This window comes from Varroa jacobsoni, unplaced genomic scaffold (genome assembly GCF_002532875.2).
Source record: "Varroa jacobsoni isolate VJ856 unplaced genomic scaffold, vjacob_1.0 scaffold_684, whole genome shotgun sequence".
Classification (NCBI taxonomy): Eukaryota; Metazoa; Arthropoda; class Arachnida; order Mesostigmata; family Varroidae; genus Varroa; species Varroa jacobsoni.
Genome location: NW_019213586.1, coordinates 101,156 through 114,727, shown reverse-complemented (window position 1 = coordinate 114,727; position 13,572 = coordinate 101,156). Strand labels below are relative to the sequence as shown.

The 13,572-nt window shown below is 35.8% G+C and overlaps 1 protein-coding gene across 5 annotated transcripts in view; it reads right to left on the bottom strand.

The window, feature by feature from the left end:
* The window catches only part of Dh44 (corticotropin-releasing diuretic hormone 44), a 50,733-nt gene that overhangs the window by 18,279 nt on the left and 18,882 nt on the right, over positions 1-13,572 (bottom strand). For 2 of the 5 annotated variants that reach the window (XR_002681735.2, XM_022837016.2), the window contains exons 2-3: positions 6,664-6,929; positions 3,063-3,083 (exon numbers count right to left, since the gene is read on the bottom strand). Coding sequence is in view for 4 of the 5 variants with exons in the window: in XM_022837016.2 (XP_022692751.1) it covers positions 3,063-3,083; positions 6,664-6,797 (155 nt within the window). In the remaining variant the exon portion in view is untranslated. Of the gene's footprint in view, positions 1-3,062; positions 3,084-6,663; positions 6,930-7,368; positions 7,540-8,535; positions 8,570-13,572 lie in introns of those variants that run through there. The other 3 variants (XM_022837018.2, XM_022837017.2, XM_022837019.2) reach the window with 3 other exon arrangements.

The window sequence follows — 13,572 nt, the reverse complement described above, 5'->3', positions numbered from 1 at the left end:
TATTGAGATTTCGGTCTTGGCCACGAATATGTACAGAATTACACGACTTTACTTAAAGGGCTTAAAGTATTTTTTTCGAACTTTATGGCGTAAGTTTGTTCTCTTAGTTCATAGGTTCAATGTAAGACCTTTGACTGTACAAACTAACTGAAAAAAAAACTTACTGTAGAAGAACGTAATACACAAGTATCGCAGATGACTGACAGATGATAGGCTATTGGTTTTGCCGTAGCGAGAACAACCCTGATCAAATAAGTAGGATGTACTCAGTATATACCAGCAGCTAATTTCGTTGACAAGTGGCTACCTATCACGCACATTAAAGGGCAAGAATAATCTTTCTGGCAATAAAATGTCCTTCCAGCATGAGGTTCATGGAGAAAATGCTACGGTGATTCAAGAAAATCCATTCACTAACTGCTTACGAAAAACAGGGCTGTAGGCTACCGGAGACACTGATAAGCACTCTGCGAGCCTTCCGAGAGGCTACATAAAAGAGTGAACTGGCTTAATGGCTTTCTTGGACTGCCGAAAACCAACTTGAAAGTATTACAACAGCCCCTGCTCTCCTAAGTTGTTTTTGAGCCAAGAACACCCCAGTAGCTTTGCTAGCTGCGAAGTCAAGCAAATCGGTTTGAAGACACCATAAAACTCTCTTATTAGTCTTACAACAACAGGATTTGCCTAAACATTAATAACAGGATTTCTTTAGTGATACGATTCGCTGGGAGAGCGGAAATGTATTTCTTGAAATTTCATTAATTTAAATCGACTAGCATTGCCAGTACCAGGTGGCAAATATGGATTATGTCTTTGAATTAAAACAGGTAACTTTTCTCACTAACCAGGGTTCAGTTCTGTGTCTGAAAGCATAGTTACATAATGGAAATTCGTTTCCGCCAAGTAGTAATGAATCCAGAAGCTGCAGACATGCACCTGAGCAGCTTTTCTGCTCAGTCAGTCCACTTTTGTACTTTCTGTTCCAGCGTTGTGCTATTCGATTGTTTGTGTACTGTACACTGTAATCATTACTAGCATCCCAACGTGACATAATCGCGATATTCAAGTTGTTTCTTGGATAACTTCTAGGAAATATTTAATTAACGGTTTGTATATCAACACAATTCCTCGAGAAATACGGGGCAAAATCAATTTAGGTAGTTCAATTAAAACTAGCGTCTGTTGTACACAAATAAACGATAATATAATCGATAATAATAAGCTAATATATTTTGGAAAATGTGGAAAATCATATCGGGATTAGCGATAACGGTTAACGATAAGTGTGCATAACCTAAAACAGGAAGTCCCCAGAATGTCATTATAAATGAAGTAAGATTTTGACAATGCTGGCTGGTGGTTGATCACAATGCCTGAATTGTTTTAGGGCCTATTCTAACTATTCTCATATTTAAATCGCTAAATACAGCTTCGTGCAGCACTCCGTAAACATTTCCGTTCAGTGTCGTGGTAAGGTCCAAGAGATCCCGATTTTAATTCTGCCATACACAAAGGTGCACGTAAGACAATCTCAAGTGAATTCCGAGTTTGAAATCTGAAAGTCACCGATATCATCTTTAAACCGTTTCTGTAAATAACGTGATATCCTGTCGTATCTACCGAGCTTTCAACGACCTTCTTGTGATAGTAACAAGTACCCCACCTCTTTATCCATTGTCCTATAGAACCCACAAAAAGTAAGACATATGTACGCAATACCCAAGAGCACCCTTAAATTACAAATGTGGGTTTATCCAAAACTCCTGCAAACTATGTTAGGTAAACAATGATGCATGAATTAATGAAGGCCCTTCTGGGAATTACGCAAGTGTTTGTGACTCTATTGAAGCAATAACCGCAGAATTTGACTAAGAGCTAGAGCCAGGTGGCCAGTGCGTTCTGAAATATAAGTTTCATAAGGAGTTCAAAAACTGATTCCTTTTGTTCTAAACATTTTAGGTCCCTTCCTGCTGGGATACCGTTGCAGAAAGCTCTGCTTCAGGCGTTGTATTAAGTCTGCCCACCAGCAAAGCTATTTTTAATTCTTAGTACTTAATCCTGCCAAATTTGCCGATCTCTTAGACCCAGTTATTAGCGGCCATTATTCGGGTTACATGTACGACTACCGGTACTGCTAACTGGAAGTTGTGTTTAGATTACGAAGTTTCTAATGCTCTCGTACGTCGCTCCTCGGAGCACCTCCTACACGTAGTACCTTAAAACGGGGCTTGTCTCCCGTATCGTACAAGCCTCAGTAATTTACGCGACTAACTTCTTGAGAAATCTGTGTCTTCTCATAGGTTTGTCACATATGGCTTAAATAATCTTTTTTGTGATGAGCTCCAACGAAGAAGGCGTATCTGACCTGGTCTTCCTAATACATGTGTTTCCAGTGTTTAGTGTCTATGTAATCCAGGTACTGTAAAACTCAAAGCAGGGCAGTTGCACCGCCAAGAAAAATTACTCGCCGTAAGGCATGAACACACTAGTAGACCAACAAGTGGGATTTGTCTTGTTCATGGATTTGTGAACCTTACTTCAATCACGGAAGCTTACTACTTGATCCAAATGTTCTTAAACATTTGCCTGGCGTTAGTTATGGAATGACATTTAAAAGAATAATTTTCTCGAGTCGTTCTTGCACAGCACTTCCGGTTTGCAGTGTGTGCATTTCAAACAGGAACCTTACGACTTAACATCCTTTCCAAAACAAAAACATAATTATAAGTAAAAGGAACTCGTAAAATGGTATAATAATAAAAATATTAACAAATGCGCTCATATACTAACTTACAGAAGGTTAATACTAAAACAGAAGCTGCTTTTCATTTTATGATTAAAATGAAAAACCTCAACTTCATACACAGATATGCTGCACTGGTTAGTTAAACCACAGTACTTGCTTTAGATCTCGGCCGAATAAAGAGCTCAATGCTACACCGATGTCAAAAGTATTTAAATAAATCGAATTTCATATGCTTGTATTTGTTTTTGAATACTTTTCATATTAATGTCACAGAAAATAGGGCAAATTCATATAGTAAGCTCACAAAGGTACTTACCAACATTTTGAGCCTTTTGTACTGCGCCGTTTTATGGAGTACAGAGAATATTTCTCTTAGTTGATCCTTTGCCCAGAGTGTCTCATGACTAAAAGCTGACTAACAACTGACAGCTCTGAATTTTTTTAGCTGTTACTGCGACAGCCATGAGGTAGCAACGCCGTTTCCGAATTTGTAACTTTTCAGTATTATTCGTGTGATTCTTACTATAGCACCCCCATGTCATTTGGATGTTTTCTTCAATGCGATAAACGTAAAATGCATCCACCTACGGTTGAAAGGTCTCACTTTTATTAGAAACTGCCTTGCATGGAGACGAACATACAGTTTACTCCTAATAGTGCTTAATTCTTAATTTGTTTCTATTGGAGTAATAACAAAGAATTTTCGACCAATGACAATGTTAGACAAACGAGCACTGAAAATGAACCGGTCCATAGTTCTTGTTCCATTCGTTAACTTCCCTAATTTCCTTGTTCAGTTGTATGTTACAGGGATAAATTATCGCATTTTTTTCATTCTATACTCCAATATGAATAATGTTCGATGGAAATTATGCTCTAAAATAATACATATAGGTTTAGGTTCGCCAAAAAACTATTTATTAGAGAATCTTTACAATTCGAAGGCGATTTAGCCGCATTTAAATTTTACTTTGGAATGTTTGAGGAGAGGCTCGTTTCGTAATTTTCCTATCAATTGACTAGTATAAGTACAATTTTGCTTTAAAGCCAGATTTAGAAATTATACACATTTTAGGTCAAGGAATCGCATTGTGAGCAGAGGCTCAGTCTTTTAAAGTGTGCTCAGTTCATGGACCTACCAAGATTTAGGTCTGTTTCTGTCTTTGGAAAACTTTAACGGCTTTAACCGGCAAAGGTGTAAAAGAAAACAAAGTAAATTGTGATTGTTAATACTAAAACTATTTTCCCGACAATCGCAGGTTTTTAGAACCACTTTATAAATCTGAGCTCCGACAGTGTGCCGGCTCACACTTCGCCGCAAGTATAGATTTTTGCCGGCAGTCAATCTCTACCTTCATTCATAGTTTTCTTTAGGTGACTTCCTTTTTTATGAAAAAAAAAATTACAATAACATGACGAAGACGATTTGAGAAGCTAGAAGGCGGTTTTAATTTAGTGTTTGAACTACTCAAATGTTATGCAAAAATTTTCTTTCTAAATTCGCAAACAACTTTTTACTACAAACTGTGAGTATCCCAATATTGGCAGTGAAGACTTGTTAAAATCCTGACCAAATACACCAGGCAGAAATAATCTAAAGAATTTAAATATCAGAAAACGTTTATCTTCACTGTTGCAGCTCAAAGTTTGTTGTAAAATAGCTGTTGTAAAAAGAACTGTTTCGGTCTTAATACAAACCGTAGGGGATGAGCGTAGGCCTGATGGGACAAATGTATCCCAATTGATAAGCACTTTTGTATTTAGTAATCCGATTATTAGCATATAATAATAATAGGTCTTCTTGAAAAATTTGAAATTACAAAACTGCGTTGATTTGTATGCGTCCTGCGGGGCTGGAGCCGGGGATTCTGAGAGTCTGTTTTAAAACCTGATAGATTGGGTATATTGAAATTAAGATTAGCGGCACTACATATAATGCCCCTAATCTTAATTGATGTGTGAGATTTTTCAATAATAAAAGAATCTAGAAACCTGAAATTTCAATTGATGTCTGACGGTTTAACTAGCAATCTATGTGTTGGAAAAACATAGTTATTAAAAGACTGTACATACATACGAAAATTATTTATTTATATACCAGTGTCCCTTAAAATAACGCTTTTTTTGATTAGTATATATACGCCGATTTCGGGAGAAACAGCACCTCCATTAGAAATCCGTGCGACTATATATTTAGATCCTCACTCCGCTAAGCATTTTTATCAATCAAAACCAGCATGTATACATGTATTACATATATTATAGCTAGCGAACATCTATTATACCAACCTTTTTTGGAGGTGAAGAAATGAAGCTGTCGAGCGAGTTGTTGGTTTCTGTAGAGACCCTCACATCAAAGGCAGCTTCATACCCAGACATATCTCATCTAATTGCTATAAATTCGAGACTTAACAGTATGTTGGTCAGAATACTGTAGAACCGTTGTTTATCTGGATCAGTCATTGTACAGTAAAGTGTTTCCTTCCGACATTTATTGAAAAATATGAATTCTATCCCTCTTGCTTTCATTTGTTATAAGGTTTGCCTAAGCTTATCAACTGTTGTGCTTTCCAGATGCCCACTACCGTCTAAATAAATCGGCTTTCATTCACTTTTGCCTCATAAGAATTGAGTCTGTTAAGAATATCCCTTTAACTATTTCTGGCTCGCAAGTTATCATAATTTCCATAGCCAAATTTCCGGATATTCGCCTAGATAAGCACCTGTCAAGCAACGCAAATTTAACTCCGTTCGTAATGAGGAACTGCTATAATGCCTATTTTTAAAGCTAAAAAACTCCTGAAAAAATGTTTTCCCCTATATTATGTTTTCTTAAGTGCTAAAGTGGCTTCAAAATGTAAATATTTCAACCTACACTACGATAATAAGATTGAATTAATATTGAAACCTAAAAAACCTGCACTAAGAAGCTTGCTCTGCCTACTCCATTTTCTGAATAGATATATTGATATTGTAATAGTCTTGACAAAAATCGCGACTTAATAAAATAATATTTTTGTTAAGCTTTGAATAAACCATAACAAGCTGTTTATGTTAATGAATAGCCTAAAATAAACAAATATGAGCGTGTTATTCTTGTGTTCAAATACCAACCTCGCCATAAATTATAAAGACGATTAATGCAAAAGTAATACACGCCGAACTTCACAGGATAAACCTAAGGAGCACTAATGTGAAAAACACCACTTAAAACCATTTAAACCATCTCTTCAAACGCCGCAATGCGTCTAAAGAAATATTCACTAGGCACTTCAGGTCAATGTTCCGTTTTTTCTGTTCAACCATGATCAAAGGAGGCTAGAACTAGTGAGCTTCCCACGAATTTGACAAGGGAAGATAATATAATCACTGGCTGACTCAAATAGTCACCTATCAAATATCTATGTGCGAATCCATCAGACGTATACGTTGAAAAAACTCTATATTCATTTTAAAAAATACGAAGTATTGTTATGTTTCTTGCTTTGTAAAAGTGTTGGCTTTTTTACATAAAAAAGGGCAGCAACCAAGCTTAATTTTGATGTCTTTCTATTAGTTAGTAAGTGTTAAAGTTTATATAGTATATGGAGAAACAATAAATACAAATGAACGTATGCAACGTATTTTTCGAATTAAATGTTTTAGTCAAACGTTTTTAAACAGCGCACGGAACGCAAATGCCAAAGGTGTTGAACCTTCTTGGCGCCTCTAAATATAAATTTGCTCTGAGTAGACTGCTGATTGATACGGAGAAAATTCAACGCCCAGCAATCCAAATCACATCTTTAGTTTGCTAGCTTGCGGATATTTAATTGATACAATTAAATGTTTATCTAGACTGGTTATTCACAGAGATAACCATGAGATCTTATTAATTCCAATACTGTCACTTGTTGCACTCAAACTTGAGTACTTACCGCCGGTGTAACATGAACGCCTTAGGGTAGGGAAACGTTTGCGGTCCTTGGGGTATGTATGCACTACATCCTGGCAACGTAAACGATATTATCGATAAAAGAGCCACCCCTGTGAGCCACGTCGACTGTTTCATCGTTATTTTAGTATCGATGGACGAAAAAAATCAGTTAACAACAATGACGACAGGGTGAACTCGCTGGCAACCTGATGCTGCTGCTACAACTTCAACAATAGCTGTAACAGTAGCAAATCTAGCTGACAACTCCTGTAAGGACAGCAGAGTTATCAGAAAACAATTAGTATAATAAATACTCATGGCTAGAAAAAAAACACTAAAGAACTAGCTATGGTAGAAATACGGTAAGTATTTGGCTGCGGATCTAATTAATAGTTAAGTTAAGCTAGCACAATTAATCATAAATATTTACAACTAGCGTAAACCAAACTTTGTACATAAACAGACCGAAAGCGTATGTTCTGAGGCAATAAAAACTTTTTTCTACTTAACTCTACATGTCGGTTAGTATGACTGGTATTCATGTGAAACATATTAATTTGCTTGTAATCATTCTTAAATATGTATATGGTACATAATTGTTAGCAATGGAGTGAAATCAGCTGTACGAAGACGAAGACGAAAATAATCGAAAATGGCATATCAAACGCTAAGGTTCTCTCTTTAACCAATTTTCAGTCAAACATACCTTACGGCTTTCGTCTTAGAAATTCTCAGGACATTACTACAGAAGGAACCATGAGTCGCACGTGATCGGCTTCGTGGCCATCACGCATACTAGACCAGTTCTGTCTCCCTACAACTGGCATCTCAGACTACAGCCACATATTTGATGGCTGAGAATGGCTGGGAACTACCCCTTCAGAGATAAAAATAAAAAGTTATAGTTAAACCGAAAAACTGGAGGATATGACCACAACGGTAATTCTTGTTATCATAATTACCGCCTGGTAATAAGTTTCGTTGAGTTTTAAAGAAGCTGCACCGAAAGGAAAATTAAATTAGAAACTTATTAATACTTACTAATAATAAAATAATTTGAAATTTATTAGTATGCAACTGGAAAATAAAAACACATTTTTTATTTTCCAGTTGTATACTCGAGACTAACATCACTGCATCAAATGGGAACTTGGGAATAGGCAGTTAAATGTTATACCTGTCAAAATAAGTCGTTCCAATAGAACCATACATCTGCCAAGAATACCACTTTGTACGAATTTCTAGACCTTATATTTGTGTCAGTCAAGACGTATGCTATTTTGGAAAATTGTAATAGAAATGAAGATCACATCGAAAAATTGTAATGCAATTCTGAACCTGCATCAGCAGCTTAACACGACTAGAAAGATCTAGGGTATATACTATTCTGAGAAAAACGAAACATATACTTATGGCGCTGATATATCACAAGAATAGTACGATAAGGGAAGTGTAGTTATCTATACTACTAAATATATACACACATGCAACATTTTCATCTATTAGATCTACTAGACTAGATGAAGAACAAAAATAATTCTGTGCCCATTTGCGCGTCTTTTTGATGAAGCGCAAATCTTCCCCCAGGAGCTCTCTTCAAATATTCTTTTGCCTATTGTTTCCACTTATCTTTACTCAACGTTTAGCAAGTTTATAGTACTATCTCTTCTTGCAAGGGAACCCGTGCTCTTCATATAATAATTTATAGAGTTTTTATAATGTCTAAAAATTAATAACTTCATCATTAAATAAATTCTGCAAAACTCGAAACACTTAATAGTCTAACAGAACAAGCATTGGACTGGCTTGTACGTGATAACATCTCAGACAAAGTCCACCATTTTTTTTAGGATGTTTGGAAAAGAAATTCTACCTTATTAGTAGCTGTCCTTCTATCAACTTTTGAGCATAAATTGCCTTCAATTGACCCTGCTTTTCACAATCTTAAGCGCAGCGATTATCTTATCACTGATTTCACACCACACATACTTTAATCGCCTGAAATACAAAACAACTTACTCAGAGAGGAAGGGTGCTACACTACGGCGCATTTAGGGAATATTGTTCGTCATGCTTTTTCGCTGTTTTTTTTTTGTGAAGCGCTAATTCTAACTCGTGCAAGCGCTAACTTCTAGTCATGACCGTAAGCAGAAAGTTCAATCCACTTTATTTTTCAGCAATCAACCGCACAACAATACGCGCTGCTCCAGCTGGTGATAGTTAAGCGCTTGAATTTGAGAGTTTGATGTGCTCTTGCCACATAGATGAATCGTATTAGGTTTGCGTTTCATGCATTGAGGATACCATTTGCCTCTTTTAGCGAAACATGTAAATTTGTGTTCTCAAATGCTGGAAGTTATCATCTTTTCAAAATAAAGAAAAATGCCAAAATTTTCCGTTGTGGTTCTCCATTTTTTTTTGGAACATAATTTTTGGCTTCACCTTAGATGCATGCTCGCTCCTGAAGAAAAGTTTACCGATACCCAGATTTTTCGGAAAAGCTTACTCTATATCAGTGCTGATTAACTAATTAACTAAGTACCAAATACGGCCATGGCGTTTTCGCTGTATAAGTTTATAAGAGACATTGTCGTAAGAATGGCTCTGCACGTTTTTCCCCCGTAGCTGCCACCAGCCGCCGACAAATTTAATTTAATATTAGTAAGTATAAGCTTAATTAGTCAAGGAGGGGTCAGAGCTCATTAATCCAAGACATATATAAATATATACCTGCACATGACCGTCGGCCTAGTCTCTTTCACTTATAAACAACCATATTAGAGTTGCGTTGCTATTTAACTACTTCACATAGCTTTTTTGAAACTCTCTCTATTAAGAGAGTTTTTTTTCGCGCCGATTAGGTATAAAAAAAAACCCCTGATAGCTTAGTGGGTAACGTCACTAGAAACACGTTGTGATCTATGTTCGAGTACGGGCACACACGCACTTCGTTTCGTGCCGATCATCTGATAGAGTGCCTAACGGTGATGCCAAATGCGAAACTCGAAACACAGATATGTAGGAAAATCGCCCAATGATGGCAAATGTCGGAGGCGATTGTTAGCAACCATAATAAATAAGTATAATTAACATGGATTAACAAAACAGGTGGGCAATTTTTTTCGCAAAAAAAATGGTATGTGATAGTTAACATCAACTTAACAATCAGTTTGTCTTTTTTGAAATCCTCTAGCGAATGGCAGGCAACTACATGAGTCAAATGGAAAAAAGATTGCGTGTTTTAGCAAATATAGAATTTCCTATTTTCTCTTCTCGAATTATCCGGCTTCATGTATTATCCTTCGAACAGTACCTCTATAAGATGAGGAGTATAAAAAGTGCTAACGAGCGTGCTTTCGGCTAGTACATGTCACTTGATGGTTTAGGATCTCCAATTGGAAATATCAGTCTAGATGAAATTCTCGAAATCAGTAGAGTAAAAGTAATTAAAGGAGGCCTTAGGATTCAACTCTTAGCGAATCACTATGCCAAGCTGCATTATTAACGCAACACTGCAGACATCATCGTCCGCTAAACATTATACCTGCGAAACGGAATGAATATTGAATTGTGTGCATACACGCTAGGAAAAACATCCTGCGAAAGCAGTGTGTTGTAGAACATTCTAGAGCGGCTGTTGTTCATTCACTGATATATCTTCTGTTTAAATTAGAAGCTTGCTCTATTTTTGCACATATTAAGGCATAATTATATTAAGGCATAGATGATTATCAGATACCCAGTATAAAGCTCATGATGAACATTTTTAAGTTTTGCTCAAGATGCTTTTGCTTAATTAAAATGTATTATCGCCAAGCACAAAAAGGTTAAGCTAGAATATACTGGAATAGAATATATAGAATATATTGACACTTTCTTATTTAATTTTTATTTTATAATTTTATAATTATTTATTATATACTTATTATATAATTATATTGTATGTAATTATATAATAATTATGTATGACTTGTTTTTAAATTCTTTGCATCTTATAGAGAAATGATAAAGACAGATAGGATAATTACTGTTCATACTGTAAAAAAAATCAACGCTCCACTGTTACTTTAATAAGCCTTTCCATATTTTTAAAATCAAGACTAGTAAAATTACAACGAATAAGAAGATTCGCTGCTGCAAGATCAGAATGGTTCTACACTAGTAGGTATGAAGGGTGGTTTCCCCGCTTGCCTCTTGATCTGTTTAAGGGTGTTCAGAGCGCAGTGGTGCGCGAAACAGGCATCGAACGGATATGCAAAAGCGGTAGTATAGACTGACCAGTTTTATCGATGAATTTGTTGAAACAAATACTCGTGAAAAATAGTGTACCTATAAATATGTTAAAGATCTGTGTGCAAATAGAATAGGTTTACGCTGGTTAGACAGACTCGGTTATTCATGTGAAGAACAAATTGTAATGTCAATTAGTTTATGCTAAAGCTACTAATATACCTGAACTCAATTTTTAGGCTGAGCTTGATAAATTTCGTCGTTGTAGTTTCAGACATAGCATCATACTTTGTGTGAAATGCTTAGCCAAAACATGCAGATTGTGGAAAAAAATCAAACAGTGCATACAACTGGAAATCTAAAAATGAATTGCTGCCGTTTTGCACGGAAACCTTTCATACGTATTTCACCAGTACCTCTGTTAATTAGAAGAGTAAGGTCTTCCTCTTATTAAAGAATTGACCTAGTTGTCTCAAAATGAAGTTCAGTTCAGTATGCCGTGATTTAGTTGCGTATTGTTGAATGTTTGTACTCCTGTCGAGAACTTAAAATGTAGGTTCACGTTTTTTCTTGTTCTCAGAAGAGTGCGGTCATATGGTACTGATAGTTCTTAAAATTACATTGAAAATAGATTACTACTATCTGTTCTATTCGATCTTGTTACCTGTTCTCTGACAAAAGTGCATAACGTGAATACAACACGCTCTCATATGGATATGAAGCTTTAATGATTTAGTTGGTTCATGCGTAGGCCTCGCCTTGCGCTAGTTTTATGACTTCAATTTGTAATGCACTGCTTCAATAGGCTATCCCAAGGGATGGCAGACGTTTCAAAAAACGGATATTGCAGGATTATAGCTACAGAATCAATGATACCGTAGATATCATAAAAATATTTGTTTTCTAACTTTTGCCCTTCCGGGCAGATTTCTAACGATGTCAACACTTTAAAAAGACTATTTCTTTTTGTGACTAAATCCTTTATGAGCATATATCATATCAAGGGCTAAAATAGCTTTTCAGTTGAGTAAATCGTGTAAGCAATCGAATACAACTTCCCTATAAGCAAATTCGAGCGACGCTGCAGGTAACACCATTGACGAAATTTGTGTAGCTTTATGGGACATAGCTGTGTCGGTTAGCACTATGAGATCTTGGTTTATCAAATTTGGAGTAAAGATTCTTAACTTTAATAGTGCATCTTGCTTGATACCACCTTTCTTGTTTGATAACCACAAAATGAAATCAAATAATTGAAGAAGAGACTCCGACAAATGCTACCGCTCAGCTTCCGAATTCTGCGTATCATATATCAATCATTGAAAACGATTTGCGTTAAGTACAAAAGTGAACAAAGTTAGAGAGAAGTTTATCATAAATTGATCGATGAATAAAAAAGGACTTATGTCAGAGTTTGCTTTTTTGGAGTTGCTAGAATGCCACAGTCGATGTGACCCTTTAGATATTACTATTACAGGCGAGAGATGTTGACTCAATATGGTAATTACACGAGGCAAGGTTACTACATAACAAAAGGTGCATTTAGCTTCTGTTAGCAATGCAAAACGTAAGGATACGAGATAAGTAGTCTTCAAGTATTTAGATGAGAAGGGAGACTTGCAACATAAATGCGCACGTAAAACAATTGGTGGAATTGAAAGACACTTCTATGTAAAAGTGTCTCTCAATTAAACATTTCAATTAAAAAAAAAAGTGACACTTCCAAAATACCTCCCAACGTGTTTGTACCTAAAATAAACGCCTAGCGTTAATTCAAAATAGAACAATAAGAAATGTACCTTTTATTTCATTTAGAAATTGACCTATTTATTTAAATGTAAAAAAAAACATGTGTAGATTTAACACCTCTAAACGTAAAATAAAAAAAAATTCTAAATAGTCTGAAAATTTTGTAGCCGTTAAATCTATCAAACAGAATATAACAGGTACCAAATAAAACTCAGGCAGTTAGATTTATAAGACTGTATGCAGAACCGGATAGAGAACCAAAACCTTATTTTTAAACATGGTCAGACGTTACTGTAATTGATAAGGATACTAGGAAGAAACTAAAACCTACCACTTGTTACAGATACTCACTTCAATTAGCTCTGTACCATTGCCAATTTAGTGGTTAGCTAATAAATTCGATATACTTAAAATTGCAAAAAAACTATGATAAAGAAACACTAAAATGAGACTTACGACTTATTTTAGTATCATACTAAAGCACCCCATTTACATGAGCAGGAATTCGCCTAGATTATTTATTGGATGAAAAATAATAAATATTGCTTGATCTCGAGGAGTGGAAAATACAGAGTACTGAATCACATTTTAAGCACCAAGTTCCACTTGAATCGTGTAATAGCCACAGTGTATGAGTAATAAATATTAGAGAAAGAGGACATCTTGATTGAGAAACGGAGCTATCTGGATTCGTCGATCAAATAATTTGAAGCGGAAAGATCGAGCCTTCGTAAAGGCTACATTTCGAAAACTACTATCCGTAGAAAAACAAACTATCCCTTCATGGTTTATTTGAGAAGTACCAGTACCAGTTCAGATGCCAAGAAGTTAAAAAACCGAATAAAAAGCGAATGTCAACGGTTACCAGGGGCACAAATGGAGGGAACGTCTTTGGAGAGAAATATTCTATTAAACATGATGTTAGAACAAC